Source organism: Nilaparvata lugens, chromosome 13 (genome assembly GCF_014356525.2).
Source record: "Nilaparvata lugens isolate BPH chromosome 13, ASM1435652v1, whole genome shotgun sequence".
NCBI lineage: Eukaryota > Metazoa > Arthropoda > Insecta > Hemiptera > Delphacidae > Nilaparvata > Nilaparvata lugens.
In genome coordinates, this window is record NC_052516.1 from 25,960,970 (window position 1) to 25,983,645 (window position 22,676).

A 22,676-nucleotide genomic window follows, 5' to 3' on the forward strand; every position below is an offset into this window, starting at 1 on the left:
AAACTTCCGTCCGTATAAATAAGGTCTGAAATATTTACAGCACCAGACAATAGCCAATAACTCTTTTTCTATGGTGGAGAGATTGATCTCATGTTTATTCAAAGTTCGCGAAGCATACGCTACTGGTAGATCTTTTCCTTCAAAAACTTGGGATAATACCCCTCCTATAGCATAATTGCTCGCGTCAGTCGTGACAATGAACTGTTTAGAGAAATCAGGGAGTTGTAATATTGGACTGTTCTGTAACATTGTTTTCAAGTTCTCAAATGCATTTACATATTCTGTATTATTAATATCGATCTTTACATCCTTTTTCAATGCCTGAGTCAGAGGTTTTGCGATTTTTGCATAGTTCTGTATCATTTTCCTATAGTAGCCTGTTAACCCTAAGAATTGTTTGATTTGTTTTTCGGTTTTTGGTATTTTAAAATCCTTTATGGCCTGCAATTTGGCTGGGTTGGGTTGAATACCGCGTTCTGAAACAATGTGGCCAAGGTATAACAATTCTCTTTTGAAAAATTCGGTTTTGTCAAGCTGTATTTTGAGATTGTGATTTTGTAGTTTCTTGAAAACAGATTTTAAATGTTTCAAATGTTCTTCCAAATTGTCAGAGAATACTATTATATCATCCATATATACTAATACATTCGGCATTTTAGCAAACAATATATTCATATTTCTTTGAAAGAATGGGGGTGCATTTTTCAGCCCGAAAGGGAGCCTAAGAAACTCGTAGTGACCATCTTCCGTTGAAAAAGCAGTTTTAGGAACAGATTCTGGGTCCATTTCGATTTGATGGAAACCTGAGTACAAATCTATTGTGGAGAAATAAGTGGCTCTCCCAATTTTACCGAAAAGATCTTCAATGTTTGGTAAAGGATATTTATCAGCTATCGTCTTGTCATTAAGTTTCCTGTAGTCTATCACCATTCTTATTTTCTTTTTTCCTGAAGCATCTAGTTTTTTTTGGAACAACCCATATTGGGGAATTGTATGGAGAGTTGGAGGGTTGAATGATTTTATTTTGCAGTAGTTTATCAATTTCGATTTGTACATCTTTCTTGAATATTTGAGGGTACCTATAGTTTCGTGTGTACACAGGATTGTCATCTACAGTATTGATCTTATGTTTTAATAAGTTTGTTGAACCAAGAGGAATATTATCAAGCTTTATCATCGCAGGGAATTGGATAATTAAATCGTATATCTCTCTTTTTTCTTCGTCATTCATGTGGTCAGTTCGTAAAGTTTCATGGATCAATTTCTTTATCAATGCAAAATTTTCAGGACGTGTGGTCATTGAGTCATTATGCGAGTCAAGAATCGTTTCTACTTCCTCAATTTCCATGGGTTCAGGACTGATGGTCATGAGTTCATGAGAGAAAGCTATACAAGTACATTCACCATTAACAATATCAACTATACCTTCTTCAATACAATAGTTAGAATTATTTATAGGTTTAAGTAATCCCTGTCCTACAGTGGGAATAGACCTAACTGGGATAGTTATTACATTAAATCCAGGTTTCAATTCAATTTGTTTTCTACTAGAATTAATTACAGATAATAACGGTTTTGATACGTTGCCATAATCTAACGTATTAGTCTCATAATTTACATGGGCCTTGAGTTGTTGCATAGTTTCATTACCTAAAAGAATATCGTACCTGTCGGAAAAATCATATATATACATCTTAATTCTAGAAAGATTCGGAAATAATGTGGATGGACCAAAAAATATATACTCATGTCCACCACTTGTACCAGCCGGGGTTTTTACAACAAATTTTTCCTTATATCTAGTTACAGTTGGCGGTACAATTGCAGGATGTACATAATTCATCATCGATCCAGTGTCAACAAGCCATTTTCTGTTTACATCATCGACAAAATAGGGTAGCGATTTATCAATAATATTCAATTCAAGCTCTATGGGGGGGTTTCCGCCGGATTGGGGCCACACCCTAAAAAATGATCTGCCATTTCATTCACAGCTGATGTTAGATTGTTGAGTTGCGATTGCAACAATTGAATACGAGTCGATGCATTTACTTGATTGATATCATCATTTGATTCATCGAGATAGTGAAGATCCTGGAAAGGATTGTTTCTTGCCGAATTGTTAGCATTTCTATTAGTAGAAGCAGTACGCATGGAGACAGTATTCTGCGAGTCCCAGTTGTGAGACTGTTGAATGTTTCGTGCTCCGTTTGAAAAGTTACGAGAATTGTTATTGAAAGATTGCGGTTGGAAATTTTGAAATTGCGACTGCTGAAAAGTAGAGGTAGAGGGAACTACACTTTGTTGGAAATTAGAATGTTGAGGCTGTTGAAAATGGATTTGATGAGGTTGTTGGAACCGATTCTGAGTAGTGAAGGGTTGCTGGAACCGATTCTGATTGAAGTGTTGCTGGCGGAAATTCCGAGGAGAGAATTGACGGAATTGATTGAACACTGGTTGCGGTTGAAAGAAATTCCGCGGTTGGAACTGAGAATTGATTTGCTTTTCACTCACTGCACTTTTATCACTTACGGGCTCTGCACATTTTAATTGTTTCAAAACAATGCTACAATCACTGCGCAGGGTATCGCGGACGTCGTCCAAGTTCTTGAGTTTGTATACCTGAAGATGAGCTCCGAGTGTTGGATGAACACCGTGAATGAGCGTGCGGACAAGAGTTGTATCGAGTTGTTCGAGAAGATTTTTCAGGAGATCCCCGGTTACACCATCAAGCTTATAGCGGGTCACCACTCTGGTGCGTTTTTCACTGAGTCTTTGTAGGAAGTCGAGGGGGTGTTCGTATTGGAATGATTTCATTACAGCAATTTCGGCTATTAGGTCAGGGACCGTGCGTTTATCAGAGAAGCTTTTCGTTAAAAGTTCAATAAGTTCAGCTAAGTTGGAACACTCGCAATTTTGTACAACATCATCTGCAGCACCTTCCAAACTGTGGAGGGCGGCAGTAAATAACAGCCAATGATTTTCTTCGCGTTGTGATTGTTCAATTTTATCGTTACAATACAGATTGAAAATGTCTTGGAGAGATTTGATAAATTTTGGAATTTTATTGGAAGTTCCATCGAATTTTGGAATATAGTCCAGCAAATATTTCGGGATAGATTTGGTTGACATGATCACAGGGTCTAATTTTGACGGTCGAATGAGTGTAGAAGATGAAGTGAAGAAAATGTTCGCATCTGTACTTACAGTTGATGGTAGTTTTACTTCCGTCTCAAATTTGTGGAAGGAGTCTTCGTTGTCTGCCAGGTTGAACTTCGAAGGTCGCAGGTGTGGTACGCAGAGAACTTGTCTTGAAGGGTTCACCTCACTCACTGTTTTTCCGGATTTTTCACGAAGTCGAAATTAAAGATCGCGAATCGAAAAAAACTTGTTGTTAAATGAACAACCTCGAAAAAACGTAAGGAAGGTAGTTCGGGCGCCAGTTATAGTTCTGGGGTAACCAAACACCTTTTTAAAAAGAAAACTTTATTTTCAAACACATAATTATAAAATATACATCGAAAAAGAGAGAAGTGCTCTCGGTGAAGTTTGGCAGTAGACTGACTAAAAGTACTATGATCGAGCATTACAATGGAATACAGCGTCAGCAATAATATTAGGTGTTACCAGATGTAACTTATGACGTGTTATTTACAGTTGTGTGACCTAAGCAGGTCCTCATATTTACTTATTTATACATTGATAGATACAATATTATTCTCAACTATGAATGATTGGGAAAGGAACAACAGGCTTAAAGCCCAAAACTATTCCTCTCCCAAATTTAGATAGAAATTGTCCATTTAAACTATAACTAAAATAAAATCCTCTTTTTCCAAAATAGGTTATGTTTACACTTTATGATTTTTGCGTTTATCCAATTTTATATTGCACAATGATACTATATTGACCGTGTAGCGATCGCTTAATAGATCAAGGACAAAGTATTGCACTAACCATAATTACAATATAATTCGTTAAACTATTCATTCATAACGAATTATTTTCTAGTAGTGAATGAAAGAAGTTGCTTACCTTGCTGTATGGTCTATCAGTACTGCGGCCCCACCTGGCTGGATTCAAAGAGGATAGGAAGCCACATGTTTTCGCTGCTGAGATACGTGTTCTCGAATTTCCTGCACAATCAAACATCAATTGATAATTAAATTAAACACTAATCATGGTTTTAAAATGGAATCTACAAGTTTAATGGGTTCATTGAATCATTAAAGAAAATAACACTCATTAAAAAAAAAACAATTTTTGTTTTTGTTTGAGAATTTAAATGAACCAGACAGTAATATTCTTTCGTGGGCTTAATACATGGAATAAATATTAAAATACTATCATACTTTATAAGTGACCTAGAAACCGGACCATAAAGTTCCAAACTTAAATTTCATTAATGGAGAGAAAATAGAAATACTAATACTACTTGGTTTCTGGGAGAAAAAAAAAACTCTCTCACATCTCTTGTCAGATTCCAAAAACAAGTTTAGTTTTAGAATTAGAATTTGCATGAACCAGACAGTAATATTTTTTTGAGTCTTTATGCATAGAAGAAATATTAAACTACAATCTTTACTATCTATATTTCAGGTTTTAAAATTCAAGAAGACATAAAATAACATTTCTGTCACTATGTCTAGCATTTTCATAAACAGGAAAACAATCGTAATAAATTTTCGTACATCAAACTATCAAGGAAACTGTGATGGAAATATATTACCTTTCGTGAATAAGTCGTGCATCGGAGATAATGTGTCGTTGTCTTGTCTGGTTTTTCTACTGGAAGATGCGTTTCTCTTTGGTGTACGTTTCCTTTTCAAAACATCACTAAATCGTCTGCAAAACAAACCAATCATCCAATATTAAACGAGACTCAAGAATATGCAAAGTAAACATTCTATTTAAAATATTAGGGGATCTACGCCAAATACAGCATCGAAATGCACAAGCGCAGTTAACGTTTTCATTGGAGTTCAACATATTCTTTTACGTGTTCTGTGTTTATTATAAGAAATTATCAAAACGTTTCGAATAATACCAGCATATTGTCATTTAAATACAAAAATCTGGTGTGGCGCACTCACACAACTTTCCTTGCCGTTATGAAAATTGATCACCTGACGCTAGTGTTCCCACGCATCTCAAGTCTACTATTTAAAGATCTGAGCCAGCTGGTGACAGGGCAATAACGCTGGAGACACACGAGGTCTGCTATCTCTTCATGGTTAATGATTTAATAGAATCAACAATAATTTGCAATTGAATAATCACATTTTCTCGAATTTAGAGCTTATTTTCAATTTCAGGTGAAAATGTTACTGAACATTAATTGTAGATATTTTCATGTTCAATCTTTTCCATTTGATTTTTTTTGTTTAGATTTATTGTATCTCAAGCCTGATAATTGGAAATCTAAAATCAAACTTTGCATAGATGGGGTGGCGCTCCTGGAATTTTTACAGATATGAGACTTATGACAGTTGATAGAGCTTATTATAAATGTACAAAAAAAAATAAAAAAATATATTATATTGACTATTTTCGGTATAAATTTTCGAGAAAAATCACGAAAAACCCTGTTTTTGACAACATTTTTGCCATTTTAGCCGCCATCCTTATAGTGTAAGGACCTTAAGTTCCAAATTTCAAGTCATTCCGTTAATTGGGAGATGAGATATCGTGTACACAGACACACACAGACCAATACCCAAGAAACACTTTTTTGAACTCAGGGGACCTTAAAACGTATAGAAATTTATAAATTGGGGTACCTTAATTTTTTTCGGAAAGCAATACTTTCCTTACCTATGGTAATAGGGCAAGGAAAGTAAAACCTAACCTAAACCCCTCTTCCCCTTGAAACATTAATCTTTGAGGTTATGGTTCTACTGCGTAGAGATCTTCGACATTTAAAACACACAGAGACTGGAAGTGGTCGAAAAATGGTGACTCTCTGCAGTGGTATCAGGATTACGAGTGGCCATCACTTTACGGGACGCAAATTGAAATCAGCTATTTTTATCTGCAACTGTTAGAAGAACAGTGTCTTTCTAACCTATAAACATACCCGTAATCATAATAAATTTTCTGTGTAGTGAGGCAAAAATACGATTTTATTCTTAGTTCAATCATAGAGAAACGTAGATATCCCATGGCTTATGTTGCAAATTTCAATATCAACTCAAGCTGATAGTCCTAGTAGTTCATTTTTGTGTATCTACGTGAATCTGGTAGTCTCTCATACTGTGCCGTTCTTACACTCTTACCCGGTCAAAACAGTAATAATAGAATATATCCCATAGGACAGGTCGTTTATGTTCCAAATTTCAAGCCGAATTTTTGATAACTCAATCCGATTACTGTCGACTACTATCTACTATTACTGTTTTTGTTGGGGTGTGAATCCTATACTATTAAACGAGCAACTTTTGTTTATATGTTTGTTTTACACCGGATCTCGAAAACGGCTTTAACGATTCTCACGAAATTCAGAGCACAGTAGGTTTACAATATAGATTCGATTGAACATGGTCTTTTCCCGGGAAAAACTCGCTGAAGGACATTAAAAGGATAATTATTATTCATCCTTGGAAAAACAGCTGATAATAATTATTTCGTCGTCTGTTGATGATGATAAAAGTGAGTGAGCGAGTTCATGTGTGTGGGACTGTGTCAAAATTATGACTCAGCTGTTGAACTTTTGTAATCATTCAATCAGGTACTTAGTGCCGGTTGCAAAAAAGCCGGGTTATTTCCAATCCTGATTAATTCCAGTAGATCCATCTTTTTGAAATGGTCTTCTCTGATTTAGTTCACGTGAAGTTAATCAGGATTAGAATTTAACCGGCTTTTGTGCAACTGGGCCTTTGTGAGGGAATTTTTTGCATTCCTTTGGGAATTAATCTCAATTTACTGTGATTAAATAGAACATTTCTGTATGAATGTTATTATAATTTCTAGTTTCGTGATAAATTTTTTATGCTTTTGCACTCCAGAGCGGAGCTCGGTCCCCGATATTGGCAAATTATGAGAAACTACCAGTGTCACATACCTTCATGAAAAAGGACTACTAGGATTATCAGATTGAGTTAAAGAGTGGAATTTGGAACCTAATCGACCTCTACCATGGGATATCATCTTATGCTATATTTTTTCTAGGGTTCAATGCTGAATCAATAACTACTCACAACTGCGAGGGACTACTGTTGGAGCGCGGATCGTCGGCCATATTGTCCTGCGGCTGCTGGCACAGACTGCGACGCAGCTGCGGCGTAATGGTGACCGCTGATTGGCTGCCGCCACTTGTGCTCGACACCTGGCCTGTGATTAGCTGCTGCTGACCGCTGGCTCCGCCTACCGCCAGGCTCGCGTTGATGTTATTGGCTGCTGCCGCCGCCGACGTAGCTACGTTCATGTTGTTGCTACTGCAGCCCATGCTGAGGCTCGGGATTGGCGCTGACAGAATGACTGTAACAGCCAATGAAGTCAACAATTTCAATGAAGAATGGGAAATTTGAATACAAAACATTAGAGATTGGATGTACAAATTCAAATGCTACATTTTGTCTTACATTTTACGATGTATTCACACTTTATAATATTATAGACTCTAAAAGGTAACCCGTGCTCTGCAAGGGCCTGATTTAAAAATTGACAAACTGAAATACTTGACGTAATTAAATCTTCAAGAATTGAAAATAGACCTACAACCATTCTCGGTAAATTAAGAATCTATATGCAAAATTTCAAGTTAATTATTTTTCTAGTTCAGACGCGATGATTCGTGTACTTCCTTTTCCGTTCTTGTATAAGCCAATTCTTTTCTTTATAATATTATCAAATCAAATTTATTTCCAACAAAAAATCAGCATTTAAAAATTATACATTATTAATTTTAAACTTAACTTCACTAAATTATATCATAGAGAAACAATAGCGTAAGTAGATATCCCATGGTATAGGGTGTCAATGTCGCAACTTTTACTGTTATCTCAAGCCAATTATTGTCGATTACTGTTGATTTTTAATGTTTTGGCGGGGTGAGAGTGTATGAACGGCACAATATGAGAGACTATCAGCATCACACAGCATCACGGGAAAGAACTACTTGGACTATGGGCTTGAGATAACAGTAAAAGTTGCGACATAAACGCCCTATACCATGGGATATCTACTCACGCTATTGTTTCTCTATGATTATAATATGAAAGTAGAACAAACCGTGTAATCAATTTGATTTAATAATATAGAACTTAGAACAATGCTAGGTTTATGAGTTAATAATAAACTGCTGTTATAATAAATAATAAAGGGAAAAGCTTACATAGGCAACATAGGCCATAGGCTGTGAACCAAAAATCAAATTCTTTGAAGTTGGAAGAGGATTAATAAATGAAAAAGTGTATATATAGCATGTTCCGAGCACCAGTCTATAGCACCAGTTATAGATTAATTACATTAACAGTGAAAGTCTCATTTTCGATGTAGAATGATTTTATAATAATTATTATTCATTGTACACATTTTCATTTTGGATTAAATTATAGATTTGAAAAGACAAGCCAACTCACATGGATTATCAATGGACATGGCTAGACTGGCGCCACCCCCATTGAGACAGTGCCCGGAAGGCCCGGCTATGCTGTTACTACCGCTTCCGCTGCCCCCTTGGCCGCCCCCATCGGCTACTGCACTGAAGGCCGGAGGCGGCTGTTTCGGCGGAGAGGCACTGATCGGCACACACGGATCTGCCAGCTGCTTGATTTGATGCATCACACCTAGTAAAACGCAAAACAAAACAACATCAAATCAATATCAACATTCATCACATTACACTTGACACTCAATTGAATTGTTCTAGTTCACTCAAATTAATTATTCTAGAATTGTTCAATAATAAAACGAGAATACTATGTTCTCTACTGAGTCAATAATCAAAATTGATTTCGATTTGATTTTTAATTCATTATGGAGCAATTCTACAATGTTGACAATTATTGGAGTAATAATAATAATATTCGTATGGCTTTTAATGGTGGGGAGTTCCTGACGGAAGTTCCACCTCGTCTAAATATATCATTTGAGCCGTCAGTGGGCCTTAAGACTGACATACTTCAGCCGGAACCGGGACAGACAATTTAACGTGTCCATCCGATAAAACGGGAGTGACCTGGTAAAAAACTTAAGGTAATGAGCAGGGTTTGAGCCGAGGATCTCTAGGCTCCTAAGCAAGAACTTTATCCACTAGACCACGGATCACTCCATTAGTGTAAAGAGATTTTCGCACTAGGTTCATGTCCAATTTGAGCACATCTAAAAGCCAGCTTTTCCTGTATTACGGGACACATGATTTGCAAGACTTACCCTCTCTGGTGAAATGAACGGCGAATACGTTGGGCAGTTTTTGCATGAGAATTTCAGCCATCTGTAGAGCACCGACCACAATTCTCAGCTCCTGTGAGGCCATCATACCGGCCAGGTGACTCGAAACTGTCTGTGTTTTCAGCACCTCCTAAAAAATTATGAAAAAATACGTTGGAATTGGAATTGCTCATCAAGAAATACACAGTTTCTAATGCTGTAAGGTACAGTATATTTGAAAATGAAAGAATACCACTGAAAAGGGGGGCTCCATTTATACCACTATTCAATATACTACTACTAATAGTATCACTATTCAAATCTTTATTTGTTCCATAAACATCATTACAATAATAAAAATGATTATAAACCATCAATGGTTATTCACCTTTATTATAAAAAAAATACCCACATAAAAACCCATCGACACAGAAAAACTCATAAAGCTGGTACACAATAAATTAACCAATACACAGCAATTTTACATAAATAAATCAAGTTTTTGACTCCTTCCAATATAGATTACTGAAGTGTGGGGCCCTAAAGCTGCGTTTACATTGGTCAAGTTTCCTTGAATTCAAGTTTTATCAACCTTTGAGTTGAGTGGGCGATTTTGAAAACTTCAAGTCTAGTTTACTTGGTGTCAAGATTACTTGAATTCAAGTTTTTCATAATCTCAATAGTATATAAGTATGAAGTAAAAAATCGATTAAATTTAAAATTTTTCTCCTTCATCTGCATCATACTTTTCAATTTAGTTGTTTTTGTAGATTCTACATTGACTGACAACTGTTTTTATCTCATTTTCTCATTTGTAGGTTGGATTATTTATGGCAAATAAAGATGTATACTTGTAAAAAAAGATTGTACCTTCAAGATTCACGTTCAATCAAACATGTTCAATATCTACTCGAATCAACGAAACTTGATTATTTATTTATTATTGGTATAGTGGATAGAAGTTTCTATTCTTTTAAACTTGACTTCAAGTTTGTAAAATACATTTAATTCATGACAAAATTCATTTTTTTAGAAATCAAATCAAATTAATTTTCTCAAAAAATATCAGCATTTGAAAATTATACATGATTAATTTCAAACTCAATTTCACTTGAATATTTGAAAATAAAACAAACCCTGAAATCAATTTGTGGACAAACGTCAAGAAAACTTGAATTCAATATAAACGCCCCTTTAGAGACGCAATGAATTTTATTTAACATTTTTATATTTTTCTTTGTTATTTTGCACGGTATTATGTTAGTTTGTGAAATAAATGAATTGTTTGATTTTGAAGTTTTTGACAAATCGTTGATACCAACTCACTTTTAATAGTTCGGGAGATGCGTAGTAGACCATGCGCAGTAGCGCACGTAGACATTTGCATCGCACAGCTGGCCCGGCTGAGCTGCTATACACCTCGTACAACACGCTGAACAGAGAGCGTATAAACGAGGCTGCCACGTCGTTCATTTCACTGCACAACACATCAAAAGTTAGTATGTATACACATATTATTACAAAGTCAAGAAACTATTATTAACTGCATTAAAAGACCCAGTTGCACAAAAGCATGTTGAATTTTAATCATGATTAAAAGTCACGAGAACCAAAAAATTAGTTTTTTTTTTTTATTAATGTTACTAGCTTTCAATCATAAAAATCAACTGCTATGTCGTAATTTATGTATTTGAAAGTGATCATTAACAAGCAGTTCCTAATGGAATGAATCATTGATAACTGTTTTTTGTTCATAGCCTATCGCTGATGACAAAACATGCATGATGAATATGTGTGTGTGCATGATAAACTTGCATGTCCTATCGTTGGTGACCAACCTTAGAGAACGAATACACATATTTATTTATTTTATTTATTTATACGTGAATACAATAACAAATCATATAAATATGATTGGGAAGGAACAACAGGCTTGGCCCAAAACTATTCCATTCCCAAATTTTGAATACATGTCCAAAAATAGGTTATGTTTCTTCTGTGAGAAGTTCAAGCTCAACTTTCGTCCAAAAATAAATATGAGATGCAAATTTTAAATTTAGAAAAATTAAAACACCAAATTATAGTTAAATATTTCAAACTCTTGCAATAAAATAAAAATAAATTCGTATGGCTTTTGTTGGTGGGGAGTTCCCTTTCGGGAATGTTCCACCGCCTGAATATATAATTTAAGCCGTCAATGGGCCTTACGACTGTCATACTTCAGCCGGGACCGACAGTTTAACGTGCCCATCCGATAACACGGGAGTGATCTGGTTAAAAAACTTTTGGTAATGAGAGGGGTTCGAACCCGGGATCTCTATGCTGCTACGCAAGCACTCTATCCACTAGACCACGGATCACTCCAAAACTCTTGCAATACTTTTGACTGACCTGTCGACATGCAGCCGATTATTGTTGGTGGTTTGGTCGGCCATGTTGGTGGCCTGGGTGGTGGTGGTGGGAGGTGGGGTGACGCGACGCTGCACGGGTCGTGATGTGCCCGTGTCCTCGTTGATCTGCTGCATCGAGTGGAAGTCTACCGTGTATGTCCTGTTCAGAGTTGACAGACTCATTTCGTCCTCGCCGGCTAGATGTGCCGCCTGAAAACAGCCAACACTCATTCGTTAAGTTCAGCAAACAGTAATAATTGAATACAATTTATTGTTTCTGAAATGATGCGGTTTTACAAAAAAATCAATGCTAGTTAATGATGAATTTACCGTATTTACTTGGACCCCTAACGTAACGTTCCATTTGACATCTTCCACATTTCTATAACAGCTGGCCTGCAAGAGCACACAAACTACTGCACACCCAAGTCCCAAGTGACTGCCACCATAGAGAAACGATAGCATAAGTAAATATACCATGGTATAGGGCGTTTATGTCGCAATTTTTACTGTTATCCCAAGCCGATAGTTCACGTACTTCTTTCCTATGCAGCTGTGTGACGCTGGTAGTCTCTCAAATTGTGCCGTTCATACACTATCACCCCAACAAAATAGTAAAAATTGACAATAATCGACAGTAATCGGCTTGAGATAACAGTAAAAGTTACGACATAAATTCCCTATAGCATGGGATATCTACTTACGCTATTGTTTCTTTATGCTGCCACCAAGGTTCAGGTTTTCGCTGAACAAACGTACATGTGAACCCTTTATGCCGCATCTACATATTGGCCCAGCCTGCAATTTGACCAGTGCCCAATGAAGGCCAGCGTTGGCAAACGACCCATCCACACACTGGTCGACATTGGTCTTCATTGGGCCAACATGCAGATGCAGCATTACGTTAGTGGCTACCCTTAAGGCTGTGAAACAGGTTTTTGGAAACTTTTTATCGTGACAATGACTCAAATTCGACTATATTCATCAAGAAAATATATAGTTTTATTATTTAAACAGAAATTTTATTATTTTACCCTATAAAAATAAGGTACGAAATCATTTTAGTCTTCACATTTCTTCATAGCCTACAAAAGATTTGGCAAACTGTGCGGAGTTGGAAAAAGGTATAGCTATGTTTCACTTTCAACTCAAGCCGACAGTCCTAATAGTCATTTTACGTGAGGTCATGTGACGCTGGTAGTCTCTCATGTGTCGTTCACACACTCTCGCCAAAACATTAATAAGAGATAGTAATCGGCTTGACTTAATCAAAAAATCGGCTTGAAATTTAGAACATAAACGACATGGGATATATCTTCTTATGCTATTTTTTTCTATGTTAGTACCATACAGAAACAATAGCGTAAGTAGATATCCCATGGTATAGGGCGTTTATGTCGAAACTTTTACTGTTATCTCAAGCCGATTACTGTCAATTTTTACTGTTTTGACCGGGTAAGAGTGTATGAACGGCACAATTTGAGAGACTACCAGCGTCATAAAGCTTCACGGGAAAGAACTACGTGGACTATCAGCTTGAGATAACAGTAAAATTTGCGACATTAACGCCCTACACCATGGGATATCTACTTATGCCATTGTTTCTCTATGATAGTACCTACTTACTACCTACTTATACCTACTCGTATAACATTAGACTACAGTGTCTATAGCATGTTTATTCTAGTTGTTTGACCTAGTTGTTATAAGTAGGTACTGATATCTGGATATCTGGGGTCCGAATAATTCTTGAAATTTCATTTCTACTTATTTCATTCATTGATTTGTGTGGCCTACCTCGATAATCCTAGAATCGATGGGACTGTAGGAGTGCCAGAGGCCCCTGTCATCCCTCCACTGCCAACACACCGTGTCCCCAGGGGCGGCGCCTCCTGCCACTCCCCCCGCCCCACTGCGCTCCAGCAGGCTGTCTACTGCAAAGATGCCATCCTGAGGCAGACGCGGCATCAACTCTCCAATCAGCGACGTGATCTCGTACAGCTCTTGCGGGCTGCGTGCTACCAGCTCAATCTAGCCAAACAAACATACATGCAAATAGATTAGAAACATATAGCAAAAACACATAGCCTATAGGTAAATCAATTGGAAACATGTCGCAAAAATCAACGCATATAAATCAAGTTTTGACTCATGTTTAGAAAGCCGTATAGATTTTCTTGTCGATCTATCTTTAAATTATCAAAAATCATGACAGTTGGACCACAGGCTCACACATTCACAATCATTTTACTAGGTCGAGGAATAGGTTGTAAGAGTTGAGCATCTAGGTCTAGGTTGTAAGAGTTGAGCATCACCGAACAAGATTTTACAAGCTGACTGAGCATATGAGTAGGAAGGTTGCGAACCCAGTTAAAGGAAGCCCAGTCACTTGGCCCATTCAAAAAGAGGACCAAGGACTGGCTTATTAATGAATGTCCATATACTTGGCAAGCTATAGTAAGATAGAGCTAATTTTTCTTTTGAGAATTGTTGACTGTATTTGTGTTTGAGGGCTTTGTATAATTTCTTCTTTGTAACTTTTTGTTATTTTTGCTCTTATAAATGAAATATAATGAGAATGTTAATGTTGCATAGTTATAAATTATTAATGCTTATTGTTTGCATTACGTTTGTGTATTGAATTGTATGACAATTGTCAATGTTATTTTATAATATCAATGATATGTATAAATGAATGAATAAATAAATCAATTGGAAACACATAGCAAAAACACATAGTGTATACTTGAATAAATTGGAAACAATTGGATTGTTTGACAAACAAATGTTTAAAAAATTGGATTCATAGTTCACATAGTTAAGGTCATTTCAACTGACCTCATTACTGGAGGAGATAGAATTTATTTAATCAAACTTGAATTTTAAAAATCACTTTTGTCTAGTCTAGACAGTCTGATGATGACCAACAACAGGTCGAAACGATCGTCACTACCAAAGTAAGTGCATTTTCACTCCAAAAGTGTTTTTTAAAATACAAGTTCAATTTTAACAGTGAAAAAGTATGGATATGCAACAGAGTTTATTTAATCATTCGCTATCCAAACTTCGCCACGTCCTCACTGAGAATAGCAGGAATAGTGGAATTTAATGAATAAATTAATTATCAACAAAACTACAGGACACATGTGTCTGACTTCGTCGCTGGGAGCAGGATTGGTGAGTGGAATCGGAGAGACAAATTATTTGCAAAACTGAATTACACAAACCATCAAATGCCTCTCATATTTTAGCAAATAAGTCTTCCTTTTAGTTGTAAGTATATTACATTATTTTTAACCAGTATTTAAATTCGAGTTTTTGAAAGGCAATAGGATTGATTTGATTCTCTGACCTCATCGCTGGGTATAGCAGGATTGGTGGAATTGAATCCGGTGAGCAGATAGCTGAGCGTGTCGGATATGTTCTGCTTGAGAAGGGCCATGGACAGGTCAGGGCAATTGGCGCACATCACTGACATCATACGCAGCACTGTGATGAATGTGCCTGTGCTGATCAGCGGAGGCGATACCACCAACTGAAACACAAACCACAGGTTAGAAATAATAAGGAACCTTGAGAAATTATATTTGAGAATGGTAATAGTGTGAAACAATCAATATAAATAGAAACAGTTAGAAATAGACAGTAAGAAGTCATGAAAAACAGTTGGGCTAGTTAAACACACATCGATTCATGTACTTACGATTTTAGTCCTTATATATTCTACTAAATTAAACAGATGATGTTTGTCAAGTTCCATTTAATGGTAGAATTCATAAGGACGGCAAAATATCGTACGAACAAAAATCGATGTGTATGTGCGGGGCTTGAAGCCAGTTACACACACATTAATTTTTGATCGTACGGTATTTTGCCGTCCTTATAAATTCGATTTTTTTTTATTATTTAAAAATTAGCACCTAGTCAGAGACTAATAAGCTATTTATTTTATCCTAATTTTACTAAATGGACTTTTTCAAACCTCATCCTATGATTCAGTTTGTCTAGTTTTTGACTACAATTAATTAGTCTAGTTTGTATCCTATAAAATAGTTTCTTACAATCAAGTTAGTAGGCCAATAATAATTTGTTTGGTTTGAAGGGATGAGCATTTCACTATCATATATTCGATTGAATGAAACAGATTATTTCAAACAAATGATGTTTGACAAGTTCCGTTCAATCTGATAGATTTCATAAGGACGGTAAAAAATCGTACGCACAAAAATCGATGTGTTTGTAACTGGCTTTAGAAATAATAAATCGAAAAAGTGTAGAGCAATCATATGAATAGTTAAGACGTTGGAAACAGTAGAGGCGATACGACAAACAGAAACACAAAATAGAAGTTCGAATTCATGAAGAACAGTTAGAAATAAGATATGGAAAAAGAGTAGATGTGAAACAATTATATGATTAATTAAGAGGTTAGAAATAGTGAATGCCATCGTAGAAATAGTTGGAGATGTTATAATTAATGATTTGTAATTGTATCCACGAATAAATGAATGAATGAATGAATGAATTGTTAGAAAGCAATCACAGAATTTACACTAGACATATATTTAAATATTCTTAATTGAGACGCCGAGTAGTAAACATCGTTGTTTAGAGCTGCGGAACATAATAACAATTGTGTTGTGATTATTGCAAAAGTGAGTTATAGCTGATAGACTAGTGAATCCATCCGTTACGTTACGTATGAGATCACCGGTCAGGGCGCCATATGGATTAATTCCGGAATTCGAGGAAGTGGGAGAAGAGCAGGAGCAATCATCATCTTCAGGACAGGTCCAGGAGTCCCCTACAATGGATAAACCAGCAGAGCAATCTACATCAAAGGTAATCAGCAATGAATTTTCAAAGGATTATGAACTTTTAAAGCAGATAAAGCACGAACTTAATCTATGGGCGGAAGCGGAATTTGAAAAAAGAAAAGTTCTGAGGGCTGATTTCGACAGATTTATTTCAATAACTAATGAATTGTCGGAAACAATCGTCAAACTAGAAACAAGGTCAGTGACAATTTCACAGCTAGCGGCAGGGCTCGGAAACACTAATAAGGGTATTCAGGAGTCCCTTAAAAATATAAATAAGGTGGTAGACACTATGAAACAAAGTGAAAGTAGGCCTATGTTAAGCTATGCTGATATGGTGCAGTTGCCAGGAAAATTGAAGGACAATAAAGTTGCAGGGAACAATGTTAGGAAACTACAACCACAGGAGCATATAGTTATGTTGCAGCCAGTCAAACCAGTCCTGAACGAAGTGGAAAACAGTAGAATTATTAAAAATGTATTGCGGGAGAATATCAAAAACAAAGACGATATTAGAGTTAAAAAGACCGTGAATGTTAGAGGAGGTGGCCTCATGATTTTTCTGAATTCGGAAGAGGACAAGAAGAAAATCATTGAAAATGAGGCGTTGAAGACTGGAAATATGAAAAATTTGAAAATAGTTGAACCACAGAATAGGAAGCCACGTTTAATAATTTACGATGTCCCTAGTGATTTAAGCAAAGAGGAACTAGCCGAGAGTATTTTCAACAAAAACTTTGCTATCTCTGAACTAGGAAAAGAATCATTTTTAAACGGATGTAAGCCTCTCTACAAGGTTGGACCAAAGAACAAGGAAGTAGTTCATTGGATCATTGAATGTGAGCCCGAGATAAGAAGAATTCTAATAAATAGGAAACGAGTCTTTGTCGACATGACTTCTTGCAGGTTAAATGACTTTATTTCGGTTCAACGGTGCTTCAAGTGCCAGTGCTTTGGTCACGTTTCAAAGTATTGCAAAAAAGAAAGTGAAGTCTGCGGTCACTGTGCTGAAGATCATAGTACTAAAGATTGTCCAAATACCGCCAAGGAAGCAATATGTAGCAATTGTAAGAAGAACAAAAAGCCATCAAATCATAAAGTTTACGATCCACAATGTCCTAGCCACCAGAAATCATTGCAGCAATTGATTGAAAAGACTAATTATGGGATTGTTTAAAAATATATATTGTTCTCAAAAAATAATAAATCAGACTGGAAATATTGTGATGGATATTAATGAAATTTTAGGTAATTTGAATTATACATATAGAGTTCAACAAAGATCAAAAAGTAGGACATCACTCGTATTTAATTTTGGAGGTTACACTGACCTGAATATTTCCTTCGCCAGCGTAAAAAACGGAAAAGTAAATATTTCCAAGGGCATTGCTACCGTAGTAAATAGGAAATGTATGAGCATTGATTACTTCAATAGTCTAACTACTATATTTTCACAAACAAAGCAAATTGATGCGTCGGTGAAATTCGACGAGACATTGAAAATACTCAATTTGTTTTTATTGACAGATAATAGTAACTTGCTTTCCAATCTAGAAATATTACTATCTATGATCGATGAATGGGCTTCAGATAAACAAGCTCTGACAGTTGGAATCGATTTTTTTGGAACCATGGCTGATGTATCTTGTATTGATCTCTTAAGTACTGTCTTGGCAACAAAACACATTAAATATGTGTTTTACTACAAGGGTATAAATAATCTTACATTTTTAAATATTCCAGAAGAGAAAAACAATGAGAAACCATGTCCAACGGGATACTTACCTGAAAAACCACCCAAACATGAATTTATAAATAGTATGCTGGAGCTCAGAAATCTTCTGAGTCAACATGATCAGATAAATTCTATTATTTACTATGAAATTCTGACTAACATTACAAAAAAAAACTTATTGAGCTCTTATTCGTACCTAATAGAGATAAAGCGTAAAGAGATGAATATTTATGATAATAATCTAAGAACATTTCTATGGCCAACTAGGAAAAGTTATAGAATGGGCTTCTGCTTGGATAACGAAGGAACCTACGTGGAATTCAACGAGAGTAATAAAAGATTCTTAACAAAAGAAAAATACATTCTTGTTAGTAGAGATACACAACTCATGTTAAACGGTGAGCTGTATCAGAAAATATCATCAATTGACATTTCTGCTTCAAGTCTTCCTAATATTACGTGGATAGATGGTGTGCCAGGGTGTGGAAAGACGTTTGAAATACTGAACCAGCATAAACCAGGAATAGATTTAGTTCTCAGTCAAACAAGAGCAGGAATCAAAGACATCAGAGAGGCTGTCATTCATAAGTACGGTAAGGATTACTGTAGAAAGATAATAAGATCAGATTACAGAACCGTTTCATCTTTCATTATAAATGGAGTGGGCAAGAAATATCATCGTGTCTTTATAGATGAGGCTGTACTGATGCATGCTGGCTACATTGGTTTCATTGCGAAATTATCAGGATGCTCCGAAGTTTTCCTACTTGGTGATTCTAAACAGATTCCTTACATCGAAAGGAGTGGACTGAAAGTTAGATGGTCTCATCCTTCAGTTTTTTGTGAGCCACACGGAAAGTGACTTTAACTAGAAGATGTCCGATCGATGTATGCTGCGCACTATCCAAATTCTATGGTAAAATTGAAACAACTAGTGGAACTCTTCGCTCAATTAGGAAGACCATCTTTAACGGCGGTCTTCCACAGCTTGATCCAGAAACACTTGTATTAACATACACGCAGAATGAGAAAAAAATTATTCAAGAGTTACTAGGTGACAGGATTGATAAAACAATAAAAATTCACACGATACACGAAGCACAAGGTCTTACTTATAGAAATGTTATTCTAGTGAGGACAAATTCAAAGGATCTAGAGATCTATAACAGTGAAAGTCATGTGATTGTAGCACTCAGTAGGCACACTCATAGTTTCAACTATCTAACAACAGCGGAGAATGATCTCATATCATTGCTTATAAAAACACATTAAGCTTTGATGATAAATATATAATGAGATGGCAGAGGAAAATAGAGGAGAACAAGCATGGAGGGGTGCGTATGAATAAGCATGATGATGAGTAATAATAACGTGCTGGATGTGGCAAATGAACTTGATTCCGTGGATGAGATAGAGGACAGTGTGATTGAGGATAAACAACAACTCCACGTTGCTCTTCAACACTCTAATATAACTGTATTTTCTCTCAATATCAGAAGTATTAGGAAGAACTTCGATGACCTGATGATTCAACTACAGGATATGTCCCATGATTTCGATATAATAATACTAACAGAATGCTGGATCAAAAGAGATTATACACAGAAGCAACTGAAGGACTACAATATTTTTCACTCTTTGAATAATCGTACTCAAAATGATGGAGTAATTGTATATGCAAAGGAAAATCTCAATGTACAATCGGTAGAACTAAATATCAGACAGGCCAACGTTCTTCATCTACGACTTCAAACATCAAAGGAGAATATTATATTAGCAGTGTACAGATCACCTTCCTACGCCAGCATAACAGAGTTTTTAGAGGACTTTGAAACAGTGCTTGGTAGACTGAGAGGTCAACTTATTATTTGCGCAGGAGACTTCAACATTAATACGCTACAGCCACATCAGCATTATCAACTTGATGATTATTACGACTTATTGAGTGAACACGGTTTGAAGAACTGCATTAAAAAGGCTACCAGAGTAACAGCGGGAACGTCTTCTTGTTTGGATCATATGTTGACCAACTGTAAAAGTAAAATCCATCCAATCGTGTATCACTCGAGTATCACAGACCACTTCATTACAATTCTTGGACTGGAAGAACATCAGTTAGACAGAACAAATGGGGATGAACAGAGCTCAACTAACTGTCAACTCTCAACTAACTGTAAATCTGTCAACTTGAACGGCTTGAGGAGAGGACTGCGAGTGGAACAATGGACGGAGGTTTTTGAGTCAAATAACACAGACTCAGCTTACGAAAAGTTCCTAGAAATTCTACAAAAACATATGGAGAGCAATACACATCATTACAGACAAAAGAAGAGAATCAAGAGCATAAAACCATGGATAACACGAGGACTTATCTCAGCTATAAGAACAAGGGATTCTCTAAATAGAAGAAGGAAGCTGGACCCAGAGAACGGAGAACTCGCTAACTACTACCGAAGATACAGAAATACACTGACGTCACTCATCCAAACTACAAAAGAAAATTATTTCAAGATGCAACTAAATGAAGCAAACAATGATGTAAGGAAGACATGGAAAATAATCAAGGATGCTACAGATTCAGATCAGAAAAAGGATATACAACTGAATGCTTTGAAAATTAATGGTGACATAGTCACACTGAAAGATAATCCTAGAGAACTATTGAGTCATGTAAATAATTTCTTTGTTAATATTGGAGAGAGTATGGCTAACAAAATATCTGAGAGTCTGAATAAAAATATTAACGAAATTATAGCAGATAATGTACCAGAATTGCATGTACAGAGTAATATGTTTCTTTTCCCCATAGATGAAAAGGAAATAATAAACACAATTGATTCTTTACACATCAATAGTGCACCAGGCCTAGATGGATTAGATAACAGGACCTTGAAAGGAATAAAAGATTTAATTTCTAAGCCTTTAACTCATATTTTTAATCTGAGCTTGTTATATGGTACTTTTCCAAGAGCAATGAAGCAAATCTGTGTCAGACCTATACATAAAGCAGGCGATAAACTAATTATTAGTAATTATAGACCTATTTCACTGATTAGCAATGTATCAAAAATTTTAGAAAAACTAGTTAAATCAAGATTAAGCTTTTTAGAAATTAATAATATTCTTTCTCCTAACCAATTTGGCTTCCGCAAAGGTATAAGTACAGAATTAGCTGTACTAGAATTATCAAAATTTGTAACTAGCAATTTAGAGGAAAAGAATAAATGTCTAGCAGTATTTTTAGATTTAGCAAAGGCCTTCGACTCTGTTTCCCATGACTTATTAATAAAAAAGCTTGAGGCAATAGGTATAAGAGGAGTGCCACTTGAATGGTTCAGATCCTACCTCAGCAATCGACAGCAAAAAACAAAGGTTGAGAACCATATGAGTGCAGAGGGTTCCATGAAGTTTGGAATACCTCAAGGAACAGTTTTAGGACCAATTTTGTATTCGATCTTTGCAAATGAGTTGTGCTCCATTCAAATTCAAGGTAGAGTTATAGCCTTTGCTGACGATACAGCACTCCTTTTTCAAGGAAAAAACTGGGAAGAAGTGTTCCAAACAGCAGAGATAGAACTCACAAAAATCACTAGTTGGTTAAGAAATAACTTATTGTCATTGAATTCAGAAAAAACAAAATTTTTAGCTTTTTCTTTAACAAATAGCACAAAACCACACATGACAACAATGAAGCTCCATAATTGTGATAGAAATTGTAACAATAATTGTAATTGCCCACTAATAGAACGCTCTGACAATATAAAGTATTTAGGAATAATAGTAGATGATTCATTGAAATGGAACAAATTTTTGAAGTTTTAATTCACTCCAGCCAGTAATTGATAATAAGTGATAGGTTTCCCAAACGATCGAAAGTGATAGGATTCTCAAACGACCGAAGATTTCTGTAGTTTGTCACAAATGACCGAAAGCGTTCGGCCAAATGGGAAAATGAATTTTTTCGGCTGGATGGGAATCCTATCACTTTCAGTCGTTTGGAATAATTCGGTCGATTGGGACCCTACAGGAAATAGTATAGATGAGAAACAATCATATGAATAGTTAAGAGGTTTGAAATAGTGAATGCCATCGTAGAAATAGTTGGAAAGGTTAGAAATGGTAGAAAGCAACCACAGAATTTACACTAGACATATATTTGTTGTGGAATTTTTCCATATTACGGTGAAATGGAATATGTCAGTAACAAATTTCCTACACGTGGATTTCATATTATATTACATGTGGTACTGACAACATCTTTTTCATTCCACCCTAATGACGGAATTTGAAAAACATAGAAATAGTGGATGAAATTAATAAAAAGGTTCTAAATAGTGAGAAGCAGATAATTTCAACATTTTGATT

At 35.9% G+C, this 22,676-nt stretch overlaps 1 protein-coding gene across 5 annotated transcripts in view; it reads right to left on the minus strand.

Annotated features, from left to right (window-relative positions):
• The window catches only part of LOC111044972 (E3 ubiquitin-protein ligase TRIP12), a 100,188-nt gene that overhangs the window by 34,251 nt on the left and 43,261 nt on the right, over positions 1 to 22,676 (minus strand). For all 5 annotated transcript variants that reach the window (XM_039440169.1, XM_039440168.1, XM_039440167.1 and 2 more), the window contains exons 14-22: positions 15,112 to 15,294; positions 13,557 to 13,790; positions 11,761 to 11,969; positions 10,696 to 10,846; positions 9,373 to 9,520; positions 8,580 to 8,786; positions 7,197 to 7,476; positions 4,730 to 4,845; positions 4,036 to 4,136 (exon numbers count right to left, since the gene is read on the minus strand). In XM_039440169.1, the coding sequence (XP_039296103.1) occupies positions 4,036 to 4,136; positions 4,730 to 4,845; positions 7,197 to 7,476; positions 8,580 to 8,786; positions 9,373 to 9,520; positions 10,696 to 10,846; positions 11,761 to 11,969; positions 13,557 to 13,790; positions 15,112 to 15,294 (1,629 nt within the window). The remainder of the gene's footprint in view (positions 1 to 4,035; positions 4,137 to 4,729; positions 4,846 to 7,196; positions 7,477 to 8,579; positions 8,787 to 9,372; positions 9,521 to 10,695; positions 10,847 to 11,760; positions 11,970 to 13,556; positions 13,791 to 15,111; positions 15,295 to 22,676) is intronic.